The sequence below is a fragment of the Myotis davidii genome, unplaced genomic scaffold, assembly GCF_000327345.1.
Source record: "Myotis davidii unplaced genomic scaffold, ASM32734v1 scaffold551, whole genome shotgun sequence".
Classification (NCBI taxonomy): domain Eukaryota; kingdom Metazoa; phylum Chordata; class Mammalia; order Chiroptera; family Vespertilionidae; genus Myotis; species Myotis davidii.
The window spans coordinates 1,739,067-1,749,179 of NW_006283788.1; the positions used below are offsets into that span (position 1 = coordinate 1,739,067).

Here is a 10,113-nt window from a genome sequence, read left to right on the forward strand (position 1 = left end):
TTACCTGTAAGTGGGCTGGTTGGGATTGCAGGCTGTTCCTCCAGGGACCCTCACAAGGGTAAGACAAGGGTGTCCCCTGTTCTCATGGGCATCTCCGAGGGGTCAGCGTCTTTGGGCACCACCACCTGCCCCACCTCTCTGGAGGGAGTGGAGGGGGCCCTGCTTCCCTCTAGGGCAGCGGTTCTCAACCTGTGGGTCACAGCCCCTTTGGGGGTCGCCTAAGACCATCGGAAAACACATCTATAATTACATATTGTTTTTGTGATTAACCACTATGCTTTAATTATGTTCAATTTGTCACAATGAAATTGGGGGTCACCACAACATGAGGAACTGTATTAAAGGGTCGCAGCATTAGGAAGGTTGAGAACCACTGCTCTAGGGGGTCCTATGGGTCTGGATGATCTGTGTCCTGCTGTGATCCCCCAGCCTGGGGGCTCCTGGAAGACCCAGAGTCACCCAGCACACCGTGGACATTCCACTGGCTTTTCCTTTGCAGTACTATGAGATGTCCTACGGGCTCAACGTTGAAATGCATAAGCAGGTAACTGTGTTGGGGATAAAGGTGTACAGCAGGGAGAGTGGGGTCAGGAAGCTGTGGGAGGGATAGCTCCAGGGCAGTCTGGGACAAGGCAGATTCAGGGAACAGGGGTCTTAACCTGAAATCTCTGGGACCAGGGGGCCAGATTTTAGCCTCAGGCTAGAAAAATGATTCTGAACTTCTGGAGACTTTGTCCAGCCTCTGGAGACGTTACCCAGCAGAGATGGGAGTGGTGAGCAGAGCCAGGCATCCCTGTCGGGGAGGGCTCATAGCTGAAGTTGGCAGCAAGCCCGGGAGGCTGTGGATGTGACTTCTGTCTTGGGAGGGGCCAGATGGACAGTCTTGGAGAATCTGAGGTTTGGAGATGGATCCTGAGGGTCTGAGAGAGAGAAAGGGGGAGAGAGATGGGGGGGGGGGGGGGGGGAAGGGTGAAGGGGAAAAAGGGGGAGAAGGAGGGGGGGGGGGGAGGAGAGAGAGAGAGAGAGAGAGAGAGAAACATTGATTTGTTGTTCCACTTATTTATGCATTCATTGGTTGCTTCCTGTATGTGCCCTGACCGGGAACTGAACCCAGAATCGAACCCAGAAGTTTGACATATCTACCCAACGGAGTTACTTGGTCTCGGCTTCGTTTGCCGTTTCGAAGGGTCTGAGTTCGACTCTAGTGCTCTGAGGTTCTGAGACTGGCCTACCCTTCTAAGGGTGATCTCACGGTTCTGAGTTAGAACCGAAGGCTCTGAGATTGACTTCAGTTGTCCAAGGTTAACCCCAAGATCCTGAGCCTGAACTGAGAGTTCTTTGATGGCTTCTAATAGGATGGAGGTTCTGAGGCGGATGGAATCTTAGATTCTGTCCATCGGGATATTAGAGTTCCTGGGCGGAGCCTAGTGCCGGGTCTTCTGAGTAGGTGGGCTAGGAGTGTAGGGTGTGGGGGTGTCTGCCCTGGCATGCTTTTTCAGGTATGTGTGGGCTCTGCTGGTTCTGGGGTGGGTGGGAGGGAAAGTATCTTTCTGGAGCATGATGTGGCCCCAGAGGTGTGTGAAATAGACCCCCTTATGGGGTGGCAGGCACAGGGTAGGACTCAGGCCTGGGAACACTCCCACCCCTGACACACAGCACATAGCACTCCTGTAACCTAGGCAGACTCCACACACCCTTGGGTATGCCATAGCCACCCCTTCCCCATCCACAAGGAGTCCCCTCTGTTCAGCCTTAATGAGGCACCCCCAGCCCAGACCTGGTCCCAGATGAATCCTACAAGTAAAGCCCCCCTGTTGTCTCTCTGCTCCGTACTTCCAACACTAAGTGTGGGTTTCCCCCACACCAACCGATTCTCCAACTTCAACACCAGCGGGATGTCCTGCAGTTCAGCTCCATTCCGACACTCTCTGCCCAGAGTTAGTGCAGACCCCACAGGTTCAGGGCTCAGTCCCCTCTTCAGACACCAATTGCAAGTCGAGGGGGGCGGGGTCCCACAACTCCTTCCGTGGGTCCAATAATTTGCTAAAATGCTCACAGAACTCAGGAAAGTTCTTACTTACTGTTAGGTGTTCATTATAAAGGTTATAACTCAGGAACAGCTGGATGGACAGATGCGGAGGCTAAGGTATGGGGAAAGGGCTAGAAGCTTCCAGGCCCTCCCCAGGGCACCACCCTCCCAGCACCTCTGTGTGCTCACTCACCCGAAAGCTCTCTATACCCTGTATTTTAGAGTTTGTTTTTCCTTTTTAAAAACTTCAAAGCTTTTCCTGGCCACTGTGGCTCAGTTGGTTGGAGCTTCATCCAGTACACCAAAAGATGGTGGGTTCAATTCCCGGTCAGGGTGCTTATAGGAGGCAAACGATCGATATTTCTCTCACCTCTCTCTCTCTCTCTCTCTCTCTCTCTCTCTCTCTCTCTCTCTCTCTCTCTTCCTCTTTCTCAAATAAAAATTTTTTTAAAAGCATATCCTCGGGTGAGGGAAAAAAAATCAGAGTTTTCAATCTGCACGTGTTCCAGGGATCCCTGGGTCCCCAACTCAGCCCAACCGAGCAATTAGAGACTAGAGGTGCTGGGTCCTCAGGCAGAACACTAAGCTGGGCCCAGGGGCGGGGCCACTCTGCCCAAGGCCAAGAAAGGACAGCAGCTGCCTGACCCTGGAGGAGGAGCCCACTGTCAGTGGGGGCTGAGGGCCAGCAACCCTGAGTGATGGCTCAGAGTCTTGGAGGTCACGGGGAGGGGCCGCCGCCTGCCCCTGAGGGTAGCGGGAAGAGGCAGGCCAGAGAACTGTGCTTGGGCAGACAGCAGCTCCCACCATGTCCTGCAGAGCGAGGTCCCGAGGGGCCAGCCATACTGCCAAGAGCCTGCGGGGTACATGGCAGAGGCCAGGAGACTGAGGAGCAGGGTGAAGCCAGCTGGACCCAGAGCGGGGGCAAGGGGAAGAAGGGGGGTCCTGGGTCTGGTAGTATCACAGCAGGAGCAGGGCAGCAGGCTGCCTATTTCCAGCCTGTCGGGGCCTGGCTCTGACCCTGGGCTGCAGAGGGGGCTTGGGGGCCAGCCCATGTGGACCGTGGAAGCTGAGAACACAGTTGGGAGGGAGGTGAAGGCCGCCCAGGGTCTGGGTGTCGTCTCCCAGCAGTTGCCCTTGGTAATGAGTTGTGCCTATTGCTCCTGGCTGGGAAACTGGGTCCTTTTCCGGGAGCCAGTGGTGCCATGGGGCCAGGCGTTTCAGCAGTAGTGCTAGGGGCTCCTGGGGGGGGGGCTGGCCCAGGAGCCGCAGAGTTGCTGGGAGGCCCGTGCCAGGCTCTGGCTGTGCGGCCTGACCTGTGTCTCCGGCTGGAGGTCTTGGCTCCTGGGGCCTCCTCTCTGATGCTGTTGGTGGCCGCCATTGCTTCGCTGTGCTGTGCCGGTGCTGGCGTCTCTGACACCTGGGGCGGTGGGTCAGCGCCCTCTGAGGTGTGTGTTGAGACCCAGGCAAGAGCCCACAGCAGAAGGCAGGCAAGCACCCCAACCACTCATCTCATCACCCACCCCTTCAGTCAGGGCAGCCCCCGGCTTGGCCAGCTCCAAAGCAGACCCTTGGGCACCTCTGAGGCGCCGGGCTGTGGTCGCAGATACCTGAAAGCACCCACTCCCTGCCGCCTGGAGGCCTCATTCCACAGGCAGGATTGGTCAGAGCATTGGCCATTGATGACTGGCTCAATCCCAGGCTTTCTCCCCACCCTGGAGGTCAGGGGGTGGGGCTAAAATAAACTCAGGTGCAGTTGAAAGGGGCTTATTACAGATAACCAAAGATACCCCCCTTCCCTCAGAAATCCCAAGGGTTTAGGAGCTCTACGCCAGGAACTGGGCACGGGAGAGCAAATGCCTACTTGTTCTGTCCCATCACAACGCCCTGCCCTGAGGGTGGTGCCAGGATCTCTACCTGGCTGCAGCCCCAGAGAGGGACGTGGGTTCAGCCAGGGCTCACACCTGGGCCTCCCAGTGGAGGCTCCCCCTCCAAGTCCCTCCCGATTGCTTCCTGCCAGGCCGAGATTGTGAAGCGCCTCAGTGGCATCTGTGCTCAGATTGTCCCGTTCCTGACTCAGGAGGTGAGTGGGCCTGTGGCGGCGGGAGGAAGCTGGAAGAGGGGGTGGGCAGGGTTGGATGCCGATGCCCATGCCGCAGGCAGTGTTTCTGCAGAGTGGCTTAGGGGTCAGGGCCCTGGCTGGGGCATGGGCGTCAGGGATGGCAGGTGGGCTGGCTGAGGGGGAGGGAGGGGGAGGGCTCAAGCCCTGCACCAGGGCCTGAGTTCCGGCTGCGTGCCGTGGCCTTGGGCAAGTTGCTTGTCCTCTGTGCCTCTGTGGAGAAGTTTAGAAGGGTGTTGAGGATGATGCTGGGTGCTTAGTGAGCTCCCAGTAAAAGTCAGCCCTTATTGCACGCAGTAAAATCAGCCAGACGCAGAAGGACACATACTATCCGATTCCACTCAGAGGAGGCCCCTAGGGGAGTCAGATCCATAGAGACAGAGTGGAAAACAATGGAAGTTGCACCGGCCACACTTCAGGTGTTCAGTGGCTACACGTGGCCAGTGGTTTCTGTATCCAACAGCACAGGTAGGGAACATTTAATCCCCGCACCACAGAAAGTCCTACTGCACTGCACGCTGAACACCGCACAGCCCCCGGCCACGTCATGGAGAAAGCTGCACACACAATGCTGAGGGAAGGGAGTCAGACACAAAAGAGAACACAGAGATTGAGACATGAAATGGTTCCACGTGGACCAATTCAGGCAGATTTGGGAAGGCAGCGTAGGTGGGAACATTGTACAGAAAACAAGAGAGTTCGTGTGGGAAGGGGAGGGGAGGGAAGAGAGGCCGGACAAGAGGGCGGGGTGCGTGGGGCCTCCTAGGGGCTGCCAGGGTGTATTTTCTGATCTGGGTGGTTGGTCTGTCGGTGCTGACGTCTATAGTGGTTCTTTACTGAAGGTGATCAGGCCCCAGGGACACTGGGCAGTGTCTGGGGACATCGGTGGCCGGCCCTGGAGGGGCTCCTGGCATCGAGTGGAAAAAAGAAGAGTCAGATAGAGGAGAAATAGCAAATGCCATGGGGAGGGTGGGAGAGGAGAGCAGGCCACAGAGGGAATTGCCTGGGCAGATGGGGTTTCCAAGCGGTCAGGGGGTTCTGAGCACCCCTTTTCCATGTCCCCCAGCATCAACAGCAGGTGCTACAGGCCATGGAGCGTGCCAAGCAGGTGACTGTGGGGGAGCTGAACAGCCTCATTGGGGTGAGTCATCCTGGCCCCTGCCCTGTCCTGGGGAGACCCTACCCCAGGTCCCTGCACCAGTAGGTGCCTAAAGTTGGGGGTGCTGTGTGGGCAGCTGGTCTTGGTGGACCTTGTCCCCACTCTGCAACCTCTTGGGCCAGGGGTATTACTGGGCTCCCGAACACCCCACCTGCCCCTGGCCCACCCCTCCTCCTCTCTAGCAGCAGCAGCTCCAGCCACTGTCCCACCACATCCCCCCTGTGCCCCTCACTCCTCGCCCATCTGGGCTGGTGGGTGGCAGTGCCACGGGGCTGCTGGCCCTGTCCGGAGCACTGGCTGCCCAGGCTCAGCTGGCCGCGGCTACGAAGGAGGACCGGGCAGGTGTGGAGGCTGAGGGGTCCAGAGGTAAGCGGATGGGGCAGGGTAGCATTGGCCAGGGGTTGTGGTGGTTGGGGGGAGGGCTGACAGACCACCCTGCCCAGAGCATCAGATTCACATAAGTGTGAGGGGCTGCAGGGCCCCTTTACTTCCAACTGACGGTGTGTCCTTGGGCAAGTTACTGACCCTCCCTGGGCATTTGTCTGACAGGTATGTGGGAGGGATAACCCACTCTGCAGTGGTGTTGGCAGGAGAAGGGAGAGTCTGAGCTGGGAAGAGGGGTTTATACACTGTAGAGGGCTGTGCCATGTCTGGTACCATGGGAGGTGAAACCCTCCTTTTTCCTTCTCTCTCTCTCTCCTTGGCCCCCAACCCGCCAGTGGAGAGAGCTCCGAGCAGGGTAAGTGGAGGGCTATCCGGGGACTTGCCCTCTTATATAACATTTGCTTTGTATTCGTGTGGGGATGCAGGAGGGGGGCCCAGGACCCTGATCTTCTTCCTGCCTGGCTCCTCTCTCTGCAGAGTGCATCCCCCTCGCCCCCTGAGAGCGTGGTGGAAGAAGAGCGACCAGGCGGCTTGGGTGGCAACGGGAAGCAGCAAGCTGAGGAAAAAGATCTGTCGGGACCTTATGTGAGTGGGGGCGAGAGGAAGACTGGGGTGGGCATGTGTGGCCTTAACCAGCCCCAAGCCCCACCCCTCGGAGCCTTCCAGAGCCCAGTTCTGCCCATGACTCTCACTCCAGAGCCTTCCATAACTCCCCATTGCTCTCGGAGCACTGGCCAATCAGAAGAGACCCTGTGGCATCAGGCTTAATCCTTTAGTCGCTTAAGTCCCTGTAGCCTCTGAACCATGCACTATTTTCCCACCTCCTGGCTTCTGCTCTGGCTGTTCCCTACCCCCAGAACCTCTTCCCCTCTGCCTCTCAGGCACAAAAATCACTGTACTCTTCTGCAGGGAGCTGTCCCTGACCCCCTCCCTGGAGGGCTGGGACCTCCTCCTCTCTCAATGTCAGAGCAATTGCTGCTCCTGTAGTTTCAAGCTCTAGTGCCCCAGGGGTCATGTTGAAAGTGAGGCTTGGGACAGTGGCCAGATGGGGGGCATTTGTCCCATCTAGAGGGGCAGCTGTGACTTGGTCCTGGCTGACTACTGAACCCAGTGTCGGCCACTCTTTCTCAGAGAAGCTTTTAAGCTTTTTTTAAAGGAAGCCTTTAATCTTTTTTTTTAAATCCTCACCGGAGGATATTTTTCCATTGATTTTTAGAAAGAGTAGAAGAGAGAGGGAAAGACAGAGAGGAATATTGATGTGAGAGAAGCATATCGATTGGTTGCCTCCTGCACCAGGCTGAGTCCCAACCAGGGCCTGGGCCAGGGAGGACCCCTCAACCGAGGTATGTGCCCTTGACAGGAATAGAACCCGGGACCCTTTGGTCCGTAGGACAAAGCTCTATCCACTGGGTCAAACCGGCTAGGGCTTAATTTTGTGTTAAAAAAGAAAAATGGGCATAAGGAGGTCAAAGAAAACCCACCCGCTGGGCAGATGTGGCCTTCGGGCTGCAACCTTTGGTCTTCCCCTGGTTTCTAGCCAAACCAGAGGGCAGCCCAACATGTGTTTTTCCGGGGGCCATGGAGAGCCCTATGAGGATGCAGAGATGTGGGAACAGGTTTTAAGAACATCTCTCTGGGGCTAGCTTGGAAGGCTACTTGGAAGGGGCAAGGTTGCAGGCCAGGGGATCAAGAAGGGGTTGAGGACTGTGCTGGGGCCATGGGGATGGGGCACAGATGGATGCGTGAGAAGGAAGTATGGATACTCCTGGTCTCTGGCTCTCCTCCCATTGCACAGAAGAGGAAGCGGAGGTCAGGGAGGACTGGGAGTCACTCAGGAGTCATTCTGTTGCACGGAAATAAACGGCAACACGCAAGTCTTGGGCATTCAGCACTGTCTCCCTCATCCTTCTCTAGGAGGGTCCCACTCCCTTCACCCCCTTACCTCAAAGCCTCCCTTGCACTGAGCAAATGCATCTTTGCCTCTGAACCAAGCCAATGGGCTGCTGTAGCCCCAGAATTCCTATCCAACCCAGGGCCTGCTGGATGCATGCTCCCCTTCCCGAGTGACGGAAGGGAGTGTGGAGGCAGGGGCCTGGCAGGGTGAGCTCTCTCTCCATGTCCCCCCAGGAGAGCGATGAGGACAAGAGTGATTATAACCTGGTGGTGGATGAGGTGAGTTGAGGTTTTGACTCTTCGACTCCAGGACTCAGAGGCAGGGAACTAGGTCTGGACATAGAGCAAGTGGTGGGTTTTGGAGTTGGTGGGGAGGGGGCAGAGGGCATGGAATTACTGGTCCCCTCTCTGTGGGATGGCTGGGGCCAAGGGGAGTAGGAGTTATCGGTCACTTCAGGTGGACATCTTCTCCATAGCACAGTGGGGAAACAGGCTCAGGGCACACTGGAGATGGACTGCAGAAGTGGCTTCAAGCACCGGCTCACTGTGTGACTTTGGAGGAGTGTTCCCCCTTTCCTGGCTGCTTCTTTCCCCATCTGTCCAGTGGGGAAAAAACAAAACCAAGCCTTTATAAGTCCTTGCCGTTTGTGCTTATAGAGTAGGTCCCAACATTAAACCCTTTTACAGATGCGTAAACTGAGGCACAGGGAGGTTTCACAATCCTCCCAAGGTGGGTTGCAGGTGCCCTGTCTAGAGGTTGGGGTTGGGCTCAGGAGGGGTAAAGAGAGAGGCTCTCTTTCTCACCTACTCAACATCACCTCAAACTTAGGACCAGCCCTCTGAGCCCCCCAGCCCAACTACCACCCCTTGTGGGAAGGCGCCCATCTGCGTCCCTGCCCGTCGGGACCTTGTGGAAAGCCCAGCCTCCTTGGCCTCCAGCCTCAGCTCACCGCTCCCCAGAACCAAGGAGCTTGTTCTGGTAAGAAGTAGGGGAGGCCTTGAAACTCACTTTGTTCACCCTGAGGGCCTGGAAACAGATACTACCCATTTGACACGGGGAGAGGAAAAATTGGTCAGACTGGTGTGTCCAGCATTCCCCTCCAGATTATTTGGCCACCTTCCTAAAACCCCCTCTACCCTATTTAGGTAAATTTTTTTTTCTTTTCTTTTCTTTTTTAAAATATATTTTATTGATTTTTTACAGAGAGGAAGGGAGTGAGAGATAGAGAGTTAGAAACATCGATGGGAGAGAAACATCGATCAGCCGCCTCCTGCACATCTCCTACTGGGGATGTGCCCGCAACCGAGGTACATGCCCTTGACCGGAATCGAACCTGGGACCTTTCAGTCCGCAGGCCGACGCTCTATCCCACTGAGCCAAACCGGTTTTGGCGGTAAATTTTTTTTTTCAAGTGGACTCATTCTGTTGCACCTAAATAAACATTAAAAGGCAACATTGTAAGTAAACTTTGTAAATACATATTAAGAGGCAACTCACCATCTTATGGGGAAGTCAGGCATCGCTTGCAATAAATAGGAAATGCTCTGAAAATAAACAGTGAGACTGTAGAATGGACCAGCCACAAGGCAGACTTCAGCCCTGCGAGTGGTAAGGCCTTTGAGAGGCAATGAAGACACACCAGTCCCCACCTGAAATGCTGTCCCCACCAGGAACCAGGATCCACATCAGAACAACTTTCTCCTTGCCTCTCCCAGGTTTAATGCCAGTATAGGACTACATAAGATTACATACACCCCTGGGGGGAATTTTAAAAACATTTTTATTGACTGATGAGAGAGAGAGAGAGAAATAGCATTTGTTGTTCCACTTATTTAGGCATTCACTGGTTGATTTGTGTATGTGCCCTGGACAGGGATTGAACCTGCCACCTTGGTGTCTCAGGAAGCTGCTCTCACCAACGGAGCTACCCCACCAGGCACCCCCAAGGCATTCTTAATTCAGCTATTTGTCCCTCTCCCTCCCCCAGGTCTCCCCTAGACCCTTGCCCTGAACTTACTTGGGAGATTGCTTCAGTTTCTAGGCTTACCCTCCCAGCAGGTTGCTATGGCAACCGTCAAGGTTAGGGCTCACTTTGCTTCTCAAGAGACCAGAGAGGGGGAGGAGCAGCTCTGTTCTAATGGAGAGGTCCCCGTCACCATGCTGTCCCCGTCCACTCCCTCTCGTAGGTGTGTGCATGTGACAATACATGTCATTTTGTGATGGGAAGATAAGATGTAACGGGCACAAGACACAGATGTGAATCAGTCTCTTAAAAGGCGAGGTTGGTCATGGCAGGCAGGAGAGACCCCGCGTGCTCCCGTGTGGAGGTCCGGCCTTCCTCTTCTCCAGCGTTCCTGTGGAAGGAGCAGCTGTGAGGAGTATCCCCTCCCCGTGGGGAGAAGGAAAGCCCACCAGCACCAGGTGCTGTTCCTTTATCTGGGAGAATGCTGTGTGGTCTCCAGTGTCTCCAGCCCCTCCCAGAGTTTCCCATTCCTTGTCCCCGGCAGCCTCCAACTTTGTCTCCCTACCCC

The 10,113-nt window shown here is 55.7% G+C and overlaps 1 protein-coding gene and 1 pseudogene across 3 annotated transcripts in view; one reads left to right on the plus strand and one right to left on the minus strand.

Annotated features, from left to right (window-relative positions):
* Positions 1–10,113, plus strand: part of TLE2 (transducin like enhancer of split 2) — a 20,152-nt gene that overhangs the window by 580 nt on the left and 9,459 nt on the right. The window contains exons 3-10 of one of the 3 annotated variants that reach the window (XM_006754085.2): positions 500–544; positions 4,047–4,109; positions 5,212–5,286; positions 5,487–5,670; positions 6,024–6,043; positions 6,166–6,273; positions 7,816–7,860; positions 8,411–8,560. In XM_006754085.2, the coding sequence (XP_006754148.1) occupies positions 500–544; positions 4,047–4,109; positions 5,212–5,286; positions 5,487–5,670; positions 6,024–6,043; positions 6,166–6,273; positions 7,816–7,860; positions 8,411–8,560 (690 nt within the window). Of the gene's footprint in view, positions 1–499; positions 545–2,311; positions 2,341–4,046; positions 4,110–5,211; positions 5,287–5,486; positions 5,671–6,023; positions 6,044–6,165; positions 6,274–7,815; positions 7,861–8,410; positions 8,561–10,113 lie in introns of those variants that run through there. The other 2 variants (XM_006754086.2, XM_015567383.1) reach the window with 2 other exon arrangements.
* LOC102753350 lies at positions 2,472–3,904 on the minus strand (annotated as a pseudogene).